Source organism: Rhinolophus hipposideros (assembly GCF_964194185.1).
Source record: "Rhinolophus hipposideros genome assembly, chromosome: 14".
NCBI classification, from domain to species: domain Eukaryota; kingdom Metazoa; phylum Chordata; class Mammalia; order Chiroptera; family Rhinolophidae; genus Rhinolophus; species Rhinolophus hipposideros.
This window is the reverse complement of record NC_138060.1, coordinates 59,512,591-59,529,875: the sequence shown is the minus strand read 5'-3', so window position 1 is coordinate 59,529,875 and position 17,285 is coordinate 59,512,591. Positions and strand designations below refer to the sequence as shown.

The 17,285-nt window shown below is 41.1% G+C and overlaps 2 protein-coding genes across 9 annotated transcripts in view; one reads left to right on the top strand and one right to left on the bottom strand.

The window, feature by feature from the left end:
- The window catches only part of LRRC2 (leucine rich repeat containing 2), a 30,334-nt gene extending 18,607 nt beyond the window's left edge, over positions 1 to 11,727 (top strand). For 7 of the 8 annotated variants that reach the window (XM_081071416.1, XM_081071418.1, XM_081071417.1 and 4 more), the window contains 4 exons: positions 476 to 621; positions 2,004 to 2,159; positions 6,288 to 6,424; positions 8,752 to 11,726. In XM_081071416.1, coding sequence (XP_080927542.1) covers positions 476 to 621; positions 2,004 to 2,159; positions 6,288 to 6,424; positions 8,752 to 8,801 — 489 coding nt within the window. In that variant the 3' untranslated portion in view covers positions 8,802 to 11,726. Of the gene's footprint in view, positions 1 to 475; positions 622 to 2,003; positions 2,160 to 6,287; positions 6,425 to 8,751 lie in introns of all 8 variants that reach the window. The other variant, XM_081071411.1, reaches the window with a different exon arrangement.
- Positions 11,728 to 12,983: 1,256 nt separating this feature from the next.
- RTP3 (receptor transporter protein 3) lies at positions 12,984 to 17,085 on the bottom strand (the record flags this gene model as incomplete). Its single annotated transcript, XM_081072840.1, has 2 exons — positions 12,984 to 14,433; positions 16,943 to 17,085. The coding sequence occupies 2 exons, from the start codon at positions 17,083 to 17,085 to the stop codon at positions 13,710 to 13,712; spliced, it is 867 nt and encodes a 288-aa protein (XP_080928966.1). The 3' UTR covers positions 12,984 to 13,709.
- Positions 17,086 to 17,285: the final 200 nt, after the last annotated feature.

The following is a 17,285-nucleotide window of genomic DNA, read 5'->3' as shown; positions in this document are numbered from 1 at the left end:
ACCACTGCCCAACACCTTTCCACCAACACCCTCATCCGAGCCCATGTTGTCTGTCATCTGGACAGGAACAACAGCCTTCTGGGCTGGTCTCTCTGCCTTTTCTTGTACTCCCCCACCCCCTTTACTGAGATATAATTTACATACCATGAAATCCACCCATTATAAACGTACATTTCACCAATTCCGTTTTAGGATATTTCCATCACCCCCTAAGAATGTTGTCTTGCCCATTTACTACATAAAATTGTATTGCTTCCCTAGGAAAGCACCAACTCTTCAAGGGCAGACCCCGTATGCTCTTTATCACAGCACCCCCAGCATGTTGCACAGTGTCCAAAATACATACCCTTCCATCTGTGTTGCAAATATTCATAAAAAAATGCCTTTGGGAAGAAACATCAATCTAAAAATTAGTAGTCGAACTTAATTCCCACCCTTACAAAAATAATGAGAATATTTTGTTGTTCCTTTCTAGTTAAGTAATTTGAAGCAAGTTATATTTGTAGATATCTCAGCCAACAAATTTTCCAGTGTCCCGATCTGCGTCCTGAGGATGTCTAATTTGCAGTGGTTGGATATCAGCAACAATAACCTGAATGACCTACCACAAGATATAGACAGGTAGCTACTTGCATTCTGAAGGTGAGGTATATGGATTAGTTGCTAATGTCTTAAACACTGCTGGCATTTCAAATATGCACAATGCATGGATGTTCATTGAAATCAATGAATGTTCCAGAGTTCATTGTTTCCAGGAAATGAATTTGGTTCGTTGTATAAGACAATTTCCAGTCTACATTATACACATACATCTACATTGTCGTGGCAAACTTTAATTTACTTCAGTCCCCAATGAATGGCATCATTAACTTTCTTTACTCCACAGAAGTAGAAAAGTAAAATTATTATATATGGAATAGAAACAGGTCACTCTATGTTTAGAATATCAGTAAGGATCATTTTTACTAGTTTCATTGATTTAGTATACATAATCTTTCAAACGAAATCGATCGGCTTAGTAAGCTTTTCAAATTATATCCATGTAGCTGTTTCATGTTTAAAAAATAATTATTACACTGAATCATGTAAGGTCCATTCATTCATTCCACCATTATTATTAGGCTCCTGTATGGCAGGTCCGGAGAGTGGGCTGGGTTTGAAGTGGTGATTTTGTTTTACAAAATCTCTGGCCTCCTGGAATCCACAATCTTCTTTATAAAATAGCATAAGTAAGCTGTCATGATACAGAAGCCCAAATTGGCTTAGTCCCGAAGGCCACCTCCTGTGACCTTTTTCTACTGCTGTTACATGTGATATGTACTGATGCTTTTTAGGTTTGTGAGACTAAATGGAATTGTTTCAGTTTGAAACACAAGGGGAGCTTTGTGAGATACTTGTGGGATCAGTCAAGATTTTGCAAATGAATGAAAGAAAAATCTAGAGGGAGGAGTCACTAGGTTAGAATAAAATGGGAAAGAGAGTAAAACGTATTTGGAGCATAGGTTGCTCATTTCCTTTTCACTCTGCAATTTCTTTCCTATTGTAAAGTTAGAAACTATAATGCGAGAATAATAACTGTGCTTTCAAGACATGCAAAAGGAAATATGTTGCCGAAATTTGTTTATTTTCACTCCACCTTTCGTATGTCTTTCCCATGCCCTGTTCACCCTTGGAATGAGGCAGATGCTTGGAGGGATATATTGACTTTTTTTTTTTAGGGCCCAGCACGGTCACGGCCTATTGTATATTGTGCAATTTGCTTATGCTGCTGCTATATCTATGTCTTCAATTAGCAATAAAGTCAGTAAAAACTTAAAAAGAAATTGTGTCACCTGGTGCGACTTTATTTAAATTTTAAAGTTAGTTTATTCTCAGAAGGGTCACATATAAAAAATAAACTAAGTAGGAATTTCCTATAATTTATTTGTAATTCACTCTGGTTTTCTTAGCTATGAAGCTAACTACTAAGTCCTTGTGTTCTGATCCCTCTTCCATCTTCTTAGGCTAGAAGAACTGCAGACCTTTCTCTTGTATAAGAACAAGCTGACCTATCTTCCCTATGAGTTGCTTAATCTCAAGAAGCTCACCTTGTTGGTGGTTAGTGGGGACCATCTGGTGGAGCTCCCGACTGCCCTTTGTGACTCATCTACCCCTTTAAAGTGAGTAGACCAGAGGTCCTGGTAGAGACACAGGTAAGGAGCGAGGAACATCTAGAGTCTGGGCACCTGTCTCAGGAACCAGATCGGATGGTTTTTATACTTTGAGCACCTGTTCCCAGCTCACAGGAATTCTGATGTCTTTTTGCAGGATTTTGAAGTTTTTGGCCAATGACATGGGAGGCAGAGCTTATAGGATTTCTGGACAAATGCTATGTGCTGGTTGAAGGTTCAGCGGGGCACATGCCCAGGGCTTTGGGTCTGTCACTCAGCACTCACATTACCACTGGCCCGCATGGGTCAGTGGCTACTGAATCCTCCATAGTTGCCTCATTCTTCTTTGGTTTCCTTAAAGGAACCTGCAGACCACCCCAACCAAGGAAAATCATCCATGCAAATGTGATACAAACAGATTCCAATCTGGGGTGAGATATTGAATCCTCTTTCTTACCTTGGAAGTGGACTTGAGAAGCCCAAGCTCCACCTTCCCCTGAAGCTGATTCCAGGGTGCCTCCCCTTAGCCCTCTGTTAGTGAGTCCTGCCAGAATTTGGGTCTTTGGGGTTCTCCTATCATCTCTATCCTGAGACCATTTTGGCCCATCCCCAGGAGCTGGAAGCCTCCCCAAGAACCTTCACATGAGGCCCCTACAGTGGGAACCACATCCTCACTGTGTCCACAGACCCATCTGCCTTGAACACCATTTGCTTGTTTAAACCACCACTCAAGGGAGTATTTCCCTGGGACTCCCAGTTCTCTCAGTGGCAAATGCTCACCATCAGCATATATCTTTCCTCCCTCTGGTCCTCACAATAAGATGTATAGCAAACAGAAATAAAGAGGTTAACTTGCAAAGACAGACTAAAATTCATTCCTGGATAAGCACCGGATTAACAGGGGTATAACGTCCTCTGCCCCCTGCTCCACCCCACTCCTTCCACTGGAATAGGGCTTCACTGTCCTTAGCTGGCTTAGAAATGCGGTCTGCATGAGAGAGGGGCAGCAGGATCCACCCCCAGAATCCCTTACACATTTGGGCAACCGGAGCAGGCTTAGCAGTCCACATCCAAGGGCAGGAGGGGGACCTCTGATCAGGGTAAAACTGTGACCCGTGTGCAGGTAACTAAATTCATTTCAAACAATGTAACTTTAGGACGTGGAGATCTAAGAGAGTCAGATAGAAGGTCTTTGAGTTAATCACTGTACAGTAAGAAAAACTAGATATAAGTTCGCATTAAAAATTCAATAGTTTACTGATTTCTTAGAAATAACCTATAGAGAAATAATGGAAGAAATGATGGCAGTAATAGTAATCACCCAAAATGCAGACTATCTCGAAAAAACCCAGAAAAAAATAGTTCTGTTATACAAAGGGAACTAAGAAGTGTTCCAAAAGAATATCCAAGGTCTTGAATATTTGGAAAGACATACCGTGTCTTTCCTGGATGTAAAGACTGTCAAGATAGGATTTCTTCTAAAAATTATACTTACGTATAATATGATTTCAGTTATGACTCCAGTGGAATTTCTTTTTTGGAACTTGAAAAACTGATTTGAAAGTATATCTGAAAGGCAAAAAACTAAGAACAGCAATGATAAGTGTGAAAAACAAGAGTAATGTGACGGAATTTGCCTTACCAAGAATTACAGTGTGGTTGAAAGGTGTAATAATCAAAATGGTGTGGTACCAGGCAATGGTTTGTAGATGAATTCTTAGGTAGTCCTGAAATTGACACTAATACGTGATACAGGGATTTTCATAAACCAGTGGGGGAAGGTGTCAGTGACTTAATATAGCACTAAGAAAACTGGCTAGAAAAAGCCTGTTCTTCACTTTATAGCATAAGAAAGCTTTCTAGCATATAGCTATATATGTGGTATATCTAGCATGTAGAAAAATAGCTAAATAACGATACAGATTAAATATAAAAAGGAAACTATAAAAAGAATAAGAAATGCTGTGTTAATGGTGATGGATTGACCACGTATTTAACACCCATACTTCTTGAGTCTCCATTAAAATGAGGAAAAAATAATAAAAAACAATCTAAACCCACAAAGATGGAGAAAGCAGAGGAAGGCCTTCACAGAATGAGAAATCTCAACAGATTTATTGGAGATATATTAGGTTGGTGCAAAAGTAATTGTGGTTTAAAAGGTTAAAAAATTGCAAAAACCGCAATTGCCTTTGCACCAACCCACTGTAACAGACGAACAGTGATGACCAATGAAATGAGGACAAAATAGGCTGATGCTGAGAGGAAAAACACCAAACTAAGCCAGTGAGTCTTAGAGAACTCTGGAGAAACTTGGTGGTTAGAAATTCCAGGGAGACGTAGACGGAGAGGCATGGTGCTAAAAACAGAAGGAAAAAAGGAAATTTTCATATAAACAGGTGATCCCCCACCCTCCAGTCTCCTCCTTGATTCCATTGGGCAGAACACTGAGCACCAGCAGTTCAGCCTTCTGACCCAAACCCTCAGGTTTCCTTCAGGGTGGCCCTGGGGAACTGGCTAGCTGCCTGCTGAGTGGTCACTCACAGTGAGGCTGGCCCCAGGGCAAACACTGGCTGCATGGACAGGTGGCCAGCCAACGTTTTGTTGCCCCCTTCTCAAATACGAAGGCCTCACCAAGCCTTGCCGGATACTTATCACAAAAATGTAAATGTTGTGTATTGATTTTCAATGTTAGAATCAAACTTCAGGCAAGATAGGAAAGTTCAATATGGTTACGGATCAGAATGCAGATCATGCTGGCATTAACAACCTAAAAATACACGATGTCTGTGATGTGCTTTGAGATACATCAGAAAATAAGATGGCTTGATGGGTGGATAGAGGGGTGGAGAGATGGGTGGGTATATGATGAAGTAGGTGCGGTACAATGTTACATGTGGAACCGAGGTGGTGGGTCCAGGGGTATTCACTGTAAACATTTTTTCAACTTCTCTGAATATTTCAAACTTTCCATAATAAAATGTTGAAAAAGTAAACGTATAGATAACAAAAAATTGGGAGGTGGGAGTGTTGGGGAAATGAAGAGAAGGGAAAGAAGACCCCAACTTGGTTAAACAACATCGAAGTATTTGTCCTATAGTAAAATATTTCAAACAGATCAAGTTAATGTAGTGGTTGACCAATGAAAGAGATTGCCTCTAGGATATGAGAGTCACAAAGGATAGGGTGAGAGACTAGTGATTTAAATAAAAAGTATCATTGCTTTATTCAAATTTTAAAATATGTATAATGATTACTATGATTAAAAAAAACTGAAGAATGATAAAATATAGGCCTATGTTAAAAAATTTTTTTTTTTGGATAGGGAGGAGCAATGTCAATCCAAAGAAAGAGATCGCAAAGGAAAAGTTGAATGGATCTGTCTACATAAGAATTAAAACTTTTTTGCTTTCTCCATATTTAGACATTAAAAGGAAAATGAACTGGGAAATATATATGCTAAAATATGACAAATATGTGTGGATGTGTGATATATGTATATATATGTTAACTCTTCTACAAACCAATTAGAATGACATTAACACTGAAGATTGTAGGGCCTACAGTTGCAACCAAAGACTAATTGAGGGATTTCCTATTTTAAATGGAAATAATTGTGTCATCTTTCACATCAAAACATCTTTCAAAATTGTGAAGACAGAAAACCAACTGCCATTTTAGTTTCTCTCCTTTAGCTTCTTTTTTTGGTAGCAGTAGTCGGTCTTCTAAATACCTACTTCTTTCATGGGGATTTTATTTTGAGTCCTTTTTAATTAAGCCATCTTGTTTTAGAATTTGATGTCACTAATCGGGAATAATATCAAACATAGTAAGACATCACACAGTTTTAAAGATCTGACTGAGAGAAAGTACTGTGGTCCACCCTTTGGCTTTCTGCCCACTGCCCTCTGTCTGTGGCTAGATAGCTCTCATTTCCCTCTGAACAGTCTGTTTTAAGACCGATTCCATAATCCTGATGGATTATTCCACCGGTGACCCTAATTTTATGTGGTCAACTGTGACTTTCAAGTAAGAATTTGGGATTTAGAACCACAAAGGTTGACTTCCCATGAGGGGAATTTTGCAGTTAAAAATGCACAGTTGAAAATGTGATATTGTCCATATTTTCTTGAATAGATTTGTAAATCTTATGGATAATCCTATTGATAATACCCAGTGTCAAGATGGTGAAGAAATGACGGAAAGTGAACAAGATCGTCAACACTTTGATAAAGAATTTATGAAAGCCTATATTGAAGATCTTAAAGAAAGAGGTAAGTTACTCATATTTAAAATGAATATACAGAATTCTATTAACTCATGCAACACATTTATTAATATGTCAAACTGACAAAAAGTTAATGGGTTAAGGGCAAGTTGCTTTGTAAATTATGTTTTCATTTACCAAAAAAAAAAAAAAAAAAAAAAAGGAAAAAAAAGCCAAACAGTTTTACTTAAAATATCCAATTTCCTAGCACTTGAATGCTTGATACACCAACAAGTATTTGACAGAGAAACACGCACTTAACATGTGAGGGTTGCGTTATTAATTGTACATGAGTTTTTAACTAAATGATATTGAGAAAAGAGTATCCACGTTAATAGGAAAATAAGATTCCATTTCAAAATACATTTAAATTAAACTTTTAAAAAGTCATCTCTTATATTAATCAGGGTGCATCTATATCAAAATCACAAAAGGAAAAACACAAGATGATGACAGATTGGTAAAGAGATCCATTAGGTTTTGATTTTCCACAAGATGGTGATAATATGGAGGATGGGCAGTCACAGGACCTCAGGAGAAGCAGGAAGTGTTTTTCCCAGTGGCTATTTCCAGAGTGTTCCAGATCGTTTAGAGCCCCTTCCTCCTGTCACAAGAATACATAAATAGGAAAAAGACATAAATCAGTTTTTGTTCTAATCACCACCCGCTTTCTGGGAGTGGATGCCTGAGAGTTATCCCTTAATGTTTTCAGTTCTCTCTTTTGGTAAACAAGGTGTGTGCCTGACAGAAAGATGTCATGCATGAGGATTTAGGGAGAAGGTTGCCCCGGTCCCCAGGACGTTGAAGACCATCTGAGAGCAGGTTCCCTCAATCACCCTCAGAAGACATGCATTCATCCTCCCTGTTAGTAGATGTCGGAAGACAATTCATCACATTGAGATATTAAGAGGTTTCATGACATTAATGAAAAATACCATGTATTAGTCAAATTACATTTGTTTTCAACTAAAATAAGAAAATTTCTACACAGTTACCACTAATCTAATAATCCCTAATCTTAAATGCTGAAATATTATGAAATAATTTAGAAATTTATGTTAAACATAAAACGGAAATAACAGAACCATTTATTTGTCAAAATCTGTCTTTGGGTTGTATAATTTTCCTCATGTGAAAAACATTGTTGTATTCTATTAATTTATTCATAATTATATGTTAGTGCTGTTATACAAAAATATAGGAAAGAATTAGAGAAAATAGGTATTAAGCTTTGGCTCTATTGTGGCTAGTAATAAAATAATTTGCTTTTAAAATTTAACTTTAGTGATGATAGATTTTGAATTCATTTACTTATTTCTAAATAATTATAGTAATTCTATCCTTCATATATTCATATGAGGTTGAACCATATGACACATTGCCAATATACAGCTGACGTTGACCCACAAAAATGACAATTTTAAAAAATAGTTGAACCTATATGTGGATGGGCATGCGCTTTGAATTTTTTCCAGTTTGTTTTCTTTTCTTCATCTTCCCTCTTTTCTCTCCTTCTCTATCCGACTCATGTCCGAGTCAGTCACAGAGGCCATGGCTATAAGGAAAACAAAAAGATTTAGAGTCCACATGGACCTCCAACCTTGTGTGATTCAAGAATGGTGAGGAAGTGAAACCCCTCACTGGTGCTCAAATGCTAGTGAACATAAGGGTCACCTTTAGGCCCCACCCTCAGAGTTCTTGACTCATCAGGTCTGGGGTAAGGCCTGAGAATGTGCATTTCTAACAAGTTCCCAGATGACATTGATGCCTTGGGCCTGCAAACCATTGGTATAGACCATCCTCTGACAAAATATGGCTGGAGAGAGAGAGAGAGAGAGAGAGAGAGAGAGAGAGAGAGAGAGAGAGAGAGAGAGAAGTAAGCAGTGGGAAGAGCAAGATTGAGAACAGGTCTACTCACTAGGGTCGTGCTTGGTTTAGGAATAGCCCAAACTTCTCTTATAAACCATATTCCCTTCCACCTGTACCCACAGTCTCAAGTTCTTGGCCATCTATACCCTTGGCCAACATATACCCTGTCTGGGGATACCATGTTTATTGTTGTAGGGTCATACAGTTTCCAGGACCCTGATGCAGGTGTGTGCGCTGGTTGGAAAGGTTGTAAAAGAACGAGCGTTAATAATTCTATCTTATTCTTTTTTATATCTACATATTTCTAAAGTATGACTACATTTGTGATGGTTGACTTAATATGATAAATACACTTATCTCCATACAAAATATGAAGCAGCAATAATTTGTGAACTGATATAAGCATGTAGTTACATTTCATAAAGAAATGGAGAATGGTTGAGTATATTTTTCCTTTTTTTACAGAATCTGTTCCCAGCTATACCACCAAAGTCTCTTTTAGCCTTCAGCTTTGATACCATCCACCAGAAGACTACAGAATCTCCCTATCATGTGGAGCTATCAATCTTCGTTCGCATTGTGAGTCATGTCATCGAGGCATAGTAGCTTGTGGTTAAGGACAAAGTCTAGACACCATGGTCATAATTGTTAGGAAAAATGATTTTTAAATTTCAAATATATGACTACCTCTCTCTGTGGACTGGAGAATTGATAAATGGGTTTCTGTGTTGATATTGAAAAGTTCATTTGCATATACTTGTTTCCAAATAATGCACATTATTTTTTTAAAGTATAACTTAGACCAAATTCTGAAGTTGATTGCATTGTTTTCAGGAATCAAGGGATAAAAGGGTTGTGAAAAAGGCTTTGATATTGGACTACTCAGATGAGAGTTTATTTTATTTTGTAGTTTTGAAGGAGTTATAATGCAATATTTCTTTGACTCAGAGTAATTTTCCTTGGGTTTATACAAACTTCTATTTCCATATGTTTTAAATTAAATTTTGTAATTTAAAGTCTCAGGAGAGACTTTAGGCCTAAGCTGGCCTTGAAGGTAGAAAGACGGGCTGGGATGTCTGCCTGTGCATTGGACACGAAACATTCAGATGGTGTGCTGGCAGCCCTAGTGGAGGAGGTGTGGGTCTGGCTGGTCATGGGAAGCTTTGCGTGGCCTGCATGGATAGTCATCTTACCCTGAGTGGGCACCTTGGGGGTGCTGGGACCCACTTGAGAGCGGGGAGCCAAGGCAATGCCCTTAGTGATCCCCTCTAAGGGGGCCATAGAGATGAGCAGTGATGACTAGTCCACATTGGTGAGGAGTCTCTAGCAAGGCTCCCTCGCGGGTACCACACGAGAACTCTGCCCATGGCCAAGATGCTGTGGTGCAGAGGGAGCTATGAGACTGTGTCTTACATTGGCAAAGATTGGCTTCACTGGCGGGCTTTGCACTCTTACATCACATGATTTGGAGAAATTGTACAAATAATGACTTTTATACCACTGTCTTGGGCTAAAATAAACAGGATGGTGTGTGTATTGAAGATAAGCTTAAACAAGAAGCTTTTGTGAGTAAAACGGAAAAAAAACCTGTATATTCACATATATTTATGTGTGAATCGACTCTTATATGGTCTAGCCCAGTGATGTCTAATAGAACTTTCTGCAGTGATGGCAATGTTTTATATCTGTGTGTCCAATAGAGTAACCACCAGACACGTGAGCTTCTTGAGCTCTTGAACAATGACTGGTGTGACTGAAAAACAAAATTTTAAATTAAATTTAAATTTAAATAGCCACAGATGGCTACCATATTGGACAGCATGGGTCTAGCTAGTTGGGTTGTTTGGAAATTAATCTGGGCTAAAAATGAAGGGTGACTTTTATTTACTCTTATCTGAAGAACCCGTCTGTCCCCAGAGGAACTACTACTGACACTCTAATATTTTGTCTTCATGGGCCTAATCATAATTCCAAATATTTTATCCTCAATATATGCATATGTAAAACAGGCAGTGCATTCTAAAACCACAGTAGAAGATTGGTTCAACTTAAAGACAAACTCTGCGAGGTAGGTGAAGAGATGAAAAGAGTAGGAAAGGGAGAAATCACTTTAATTGAACTTCAAACAATTGTATTTTTCTTTTCACTCTTTAAAAATATGATTCATATCTATTGGTTGTACTACTTGAATAATTTTGGAATTTTATTTCATGCCAAGGTTGTGCTATATTTGACTATAATCAACTGGAAAATATATCTGAAAAGGGGGGAAATGGGGGCTCTCAGACATATTGACTGTCCATAACTTATGCAAATTTTGTTTCAATAAAACGAGACTTTGTGCAAAAACCTTGTCTCGGTGTTACATACAGAAGGTGCCAAAAAATGTATACACATTTTAAGATAGGAAAAAAACTATAAAAATTGAAATACTCAGTACATATACCGATATCAAAAGATGAATACAAGTCACATTTGACTCCTGCAATTACAAGAGGTGCTCAAAGTGTTATCTTCAGCGTCCAGACACTTCTGATGACGGCGAACTACTGCTTGAGCAATGTTGACCAAAATGTCCACTTGTATAATTCTTTTGCCACCCCCAGTATAAATAAATAAAAAAGCACTGCATTGATATATAACTATTTAATGTTATATAATACCCCAACTATATTATTGAATATGATCCTTGTCGATATACTATTTAATTTATTTATGTAAATAAAAATACAGAAAGATTCTAAAGTAGAATATGCATCTTCGTGGAAATAGAGATTTGAAAAAAATCACTTCAACTTGGATAAGCCTCATTTCCTCACCTATAAAAAATAGAGTTGGAGAAGACAATTTCTAAAGCTGATCCCATCTTTAAAATTGTATGATGTGCCTTTCATTAAGAACTTCTTTTATATTAACGACCCAACATGTCTTCCCCACCTCACTGGTCACTCAGTGTCCAGGTATTTATGGGCTCCTGGAATATGCTTATTTGACTTACATGCTTCTTAGGCGTGTGCTTGTATCTGTCTTGTCCCACTATTACATTTCAAGTTCCTGGAGTTTGCCTAATATAGATATGCAGACTGTGCTCAGATGTCTGAAAATGAATAGCAAGACTGTGAAGAATTTACCCACACATTTCTGTTTTGTTCCCAGTGGTTAACGCTGTGCTGAGATGTACAGTTATTCTGATATTGCCTTGAAAGTGTAAATTTGCACCATAAAATTTTTTCTAGAAATGCAAATCAAAGACACAATCAGATATCACCTCATATCCGTTGGTATGACTATTACATATATTAAAATAAAGCAGGAAATAAATGTTGGCAAGTATGTGGAGAATTGGAACTTTTGTGCACTGTTGGTGGGATTGTAAAATGGTGCAACTTCTGTGGAAAACAGTGCGGCGGGTTCTCAAAAAATTAAAGATACAAATGCCGTATGCTTCCGCAATTCTACTTCTGAGTATATATTCAAAAGAAAGCAGAGTCTCAGGCTGGCCTGGTGGCTCAGGTGGTTGGAACTCTGTGCTCCTAACTCTGAAGGCTGCCAATTCGATTCCCACATGGGCCAGTGGCCTCTCAACCACAAGGTTGCCAGTTCAACTCCTCCAGTCCCGCCCAGGAAGAGATGGTGGGCTCTGCCCCCTGCAACTAAGATTGAACACGGCACCTTGAGCTGAGCTGCTGCTGAGCTCCCAGATGGCTCAGTTGGTTGGAGCGCGTCCTCTCAACCACAAGGTTGCCAGTTCGATTTCTCGACTCCCACAAGGAATGGTGGGCTGCACCTCCTGCAACTAGCAATGGCAACTGGACCTGGAGCTGAGCTGCGCCCTCCACAACAAAGACTGAAAGGACAACAACTTGACTTGGAAAAAAGGCCTGGAAGTACACACTGTTCCCCAATAAAGTCCTATTCCTCTCCCCGCCCCCAAAAAAGAAAGAAAGCAGAGTCTCAAAGAGATATTTGTATACCATGTTCATAGCAGCCCTACTCACAAGCCAAGAGTTGGAAGCAACCTGAGTGTATGTCGATGGATGAATGGGTAAGCAGAATATGGTCTATGTACACACACACAATGGACTGTTATTTAGCCTTAAAAAGGAAGAAAATTCTGTCACATGCTGCAACCTTGATGAACCTTGAGGACGTTACTGCTAAGGGAAGTATGCCAGTTACAAGAAGGCAAATACTGTATACTTCAAGTACATGAGGTATCGAAAGTAGTCAAATTTGTAGAAACAGAAAGAAGAATGGTGGTTAGCAGGGCCTGGGGGTAGGGAAAAGAGGGAAGTTGTTTAGTGTGTGTAGAGTTTCAGTTCTGAAGAATGGAAAGTTCTAGAGAGTGCTCCAGAGGGAGTGGCTGGGGTGCAGGCAGGGGCTGGGCCAACCCTGTGCCAGTGGAAACAGTTGGAGTCCTTGGGGAGAGGGCGGGGAAAAGAAGTATTTGCAGTAAGAGACTATTGTTTTAATTTTAGCCACATAAACTGAGGCTAAAATAAAAAAGATGTGGGAATGAATCTTAAAATTATTCTCATGAATCAGAACAGACACCTTTTTAAAAAGCTACTGGGTTTCAGAATTCTGGTAAGAATCCATGCACAGACTTCCACACTTGGTCCTCAGAGCAGCCCCCCACCTCACGCCCCAGTGTTTTTAACTGTGCAGCTAAGTCAATGAAAGACAGAGCAGACGCTCCAAATGGGTATATATTTATTTCTTTATACAGCATATCACTATTCTACTAACATTTGCATGCATTATAAAACAGGCAACAAGAAATACTAAAGTATAAAGAAAAAATAAATGGAGCTGTAAGGATATCTCGCCGACCTTAGTGGATGGTCCTGCCTCACCCCTCAGCTGTGTGTATCCCCACAATGTGGAGGCCACTACTTTAGAACCCAGTTTTCCAGCCTAGTACTTTTGACTGCAAATGCCTCCACAAACTGACATTAGAGGGTCTGTGCAAAATTTTCTGGTGAGAGAGCTCCAGGTTTCATGAGATTTCCTGATATGGTTCTGTGAGCCATAAATGCTTTGCTATCAGTTGTCTAGAGAATGAACAAAATTTCAGCAGTCTTTTTTTTAATTGAAAAAAAATTCACATTAACCATTAAAATGCACATTAGATTAACCATTTTAAAGTGAACAATTCAATAGCATTTAGTGCATTCCCAGTGTTCTGCAACTACCACCTCTATCTTGTTCCAAAACATTTTTGTTACCCCCACAAGCCCCCCAAAACCCTGTGCAGATTAAGTAGTTCCTCCCATTTTCCCTTTTCCCCAGTGCCTGGTAGCCACCAATCTACTTCCTGTCTCTGGATTTACTGATGATGAGACTATTTCACATCAACAGGATCATACAATATATGACTTTGTGTGTCTGACTCTTTCAATTTAGCATCATGTTTTTGAGGTTCATACATTGGTTTTTACAACAATCACCACCACCATGACAATGATTAAGATTAGAATGATTAAACAACAGCAAATACCTACATTCCTACGCGTGGGATTCTGGGCTGTGTGGGAATAGATATTCCCACTTGAGTGGGGGACCTGGATTCTCGTTTCCACGTGGTAATTGGTGTTTGCTGTCAGACTCGCAGCCTGAGTGGGCTTAGGAAACCAGGGGTTGGGTGGTACCTCTTTTTTCTTCACCCTGGCGCCCCCTGTCACTACACCTGCTGTGGTGCTACTCTTTATGGGAGAAGGCTTATGGATGGGGGTCCTGACTGTAGTAGGTAAGCTTATTATGGGAAGTGTTAAGGACACTGGGGGCTGTGTGGTCAGACCTAACCCACTCTGAGCACAAAAGCCCTGCAGACATGCCTCACAGTTGTCAATGTCATGTGGTCCTTCGACATAGTTGTCCTTGACTGTACGAATCTCCTTCATTGATTTAAATTCTTCTTTATAGCATTTCTTCAGAATTCGGAACACCAGGTTTTTCAGGATCCTTGAGATATTCTCTTCCGTGAACTCAGGAATCTCAAATGGAGGACTGGAGCACTTCTGACATCTCTGGGCAAAGATTCTCATCTTTACCTGGCCCTTGGATTTCCTCTTACTCCAGTGCATGTGGAAAAGGACCTGAACTTGGGCAGAGGCCCAACTGCGAGAGCACCAGGAGCACTGGAACCTGTGGAGACAAAAAGCAAGACCCTCAGCTTGGCTCAATATGGCCAAAGTGTGGGCTGTACCAGAGGGAAGAAGGAGCTACTGACAGCATAGGGACATAACTTGACTGAGGTCATGGATTAGTGGGGGAAGAAATGACCAACCCCTCGTTCCTATCTCCACCCACAGGCTCTGTGACTCACAGGTGTCTATCAGGAAGATAGCAGATCACAAGCTGTCAGAGCTGAAAGGGGTCTTGGGCACCTTTAGTCCAGCGTGATCATTTTGGAGATGAGCACATACTAGGAACTTGTCATGCCCAGAGACTCAGTGGCATAAGAGGCAGCATGAGCACTCCAGTTTCCTGACTCCAAACCAAGGCTTCCTCAAATGCAGAGTGAAGTGGGTCAAAGGCTACAAGTGCAGTGCTAGCCATTAAATCAGCCCCCAAGAATCGTGAACCGAAATCCACAAATGAATACAGGTGGATATTGGTGCTGCAGTCTGAATGCTTGTGTCCCCCTAAAATTCATGTGTTGAAATCCTAACACCTAAGGTGACGGTGTTAGAAAATGGGGCCTTTGGGAGGTGATTCGGTCATGAAGGTGGAGTCTTTATGAATGGGATAAGTGCCCTTATAAAAGATATCCCACAGAGCTCCCTAGCTCCTTCTGCTGCGTGAGGATACAATGAGATGTCTGTGACCCAGAAGAGGGCCCTCACCTGACTAGCTGGCACCCTGATCTTGGACTTCCAGCCTCCAGAACTGTGAGTGATAAATTTCTGTTGCTGATGTACTGTCCAGTCTGTGAGTTTAAAAAAACTTTTTTATAACAGCCCCAAAAGACTAAGACAGTAAGTCATAGGCCCACAGGTCAGGGAGGGACACTAAAAGCTCCAGTGTCCTAGGGAAAAGCATTGCTTTGCTCTCAGTTTCCCAGGACCCCACCCCAATGTGCCAGTATTACAGAGAGATCAGTGTCCAGATCTCTCCTTTTGCCCCCCTCCAACCCAATTTATTGCCAGAGTAGCCTAAAAAACTCCATATTCATCATGCCCCTGCCTCAGACAGAATACAGGAGAGTGACACTTCATCTTAGCCGGGAGGAGGGCAATTTTTTGAGCTAAGAGAATTGGACAAATACATGTCAGGACAGATGGAAAGAGAGAAGAAGGCAGAGAGGCACATGGCAGCACCCAGGGTAGGACTTATGGGAATGAAGAGGGCTGCAGTATGGCCGGGACAGTTAGTGCTCAGCAAATTATCCATGGCCTCCCTCCCATTTCCCAGCCCCTGTGCAGTTAGGTCGGGGAGATGTGACCAGTTGGCTAATGGGATGTGAGTGGAAGTGATCTGTGCCAGAGCTGGCACAGAAGCCTGTGGAAGATCCTCCAGCTCTCTCCTCCTGTGCCTTGGTAACCTTGGGGCCATGTGTTAGGTTCAATCACTGATATTTCAGCATTTATTTGTTGCAGCATCCAAGCCTAGCCTGGCCTTGCTTGATGCAGAGGCACCGGGAGTCTGGGATTTTGAGTCAGAGGGAGCTAGGAAGGAGTCAGTCAAGGTTTCCCTCCCGTATCTTGATCCTAGCCCTCCATCTCACAGGGTGAACGTGAGGATGAAATAAAGGGAAGATGCCAAGGAGCTCTGACCACCGTGAGTGAGATGAACTTGCTGGGGGTCATTCAGAGAGTCAGTGGTGTAAAGGGGCCTGGGCCCTGTTCTTCTGAGCTGCAGTCCTCTGCCCCCACACTGGATCATGCCACTCTGTTCATGTGCCAGCTCAGAGTTCAAAGTTCTCAAAAAAAAAAAAAAAAAAAAAAAAAAAGGAGCTGAGACTTTGCTCAGAAGCCCCTGGTGCCAGCTCCTGTCCTGGGAAAACCACAGGTTGCAGGGAGAGGAGAGCTCTGTTTCTTCTTCCCAGACCCTCTCCCAGAGAGGGGGCCATGGGCAGACAACAAGCCCCTGCCCCCATCCTGGGATAGAGTTCCAGGCCCCCAACCTCTGTGCAGGTGGGCAACACCCCACCCCTGAGGCTCTGCTTTCCCACCTGGAAAAGAGAAGGTGAGACTTTGGATGACTTCTAAGGGTCCTATTTTTAAAAGATTCCATTAGCTCAGAGTGGAGAAGGCTAAGATGGCTGTGTGTGTCAGCTCCCCTTGCCCGCTGCCCCATCCCTGAAGGGGTCTCCTCAATTCACAAGGCCCTTCCCTCCTGGACCCCAAGGCAGGTCTCCTGTGCTGTCATTCCTCCCCTTCTCTTTGCCTCACTGCCCTTCACCCTCACCCCCCACACCCTGATTTCTCTGTATCGAAGTGTTAGCCCACACCGGCGCCCAGTCCTGCTATTGTGTGGGGGGTTCATTGTATTAAGGAAAACAATCTTTAACGAAGCTAAAAGTTCTCGGGTGATGGGCATTTTACTTTCTCTAATCTTCAGTTTACAAACATGGAATGGAACAAGAAAAGTGACAAGTATACACAGTAATGAAGAATTTTCTGGAATACACCCTGTTTCATTCCCCACTCACCTGGCAAAGACCCACTGCTGGTACTGTGTCCATCCTGGCTGCAGGGTGTTGGGCATGAGGCTTTCATCTAGTTTCAGCGTCCATGTGTGCCATGGTTTCACCTCCTGAATTAATTCCTGAAACACTTGCTGCCACACCTTCATGTCGTGATGCATTGTTACTTCTGTGGTGGGCTTGCTGTTTCAGGGTCTCCTGGGCTCTGACTGGTCTCCAGCAGGTCATGAGGTCTCCCACTTTAGAGAACTCAGGCTCACACCTGCTCACCTCTATACCCGGACTGGGCATGTGGACCAGACGTTTGCCCAAGGACAAAGGTCAGTTGAGCCTGGCTCCACGTTCAGAG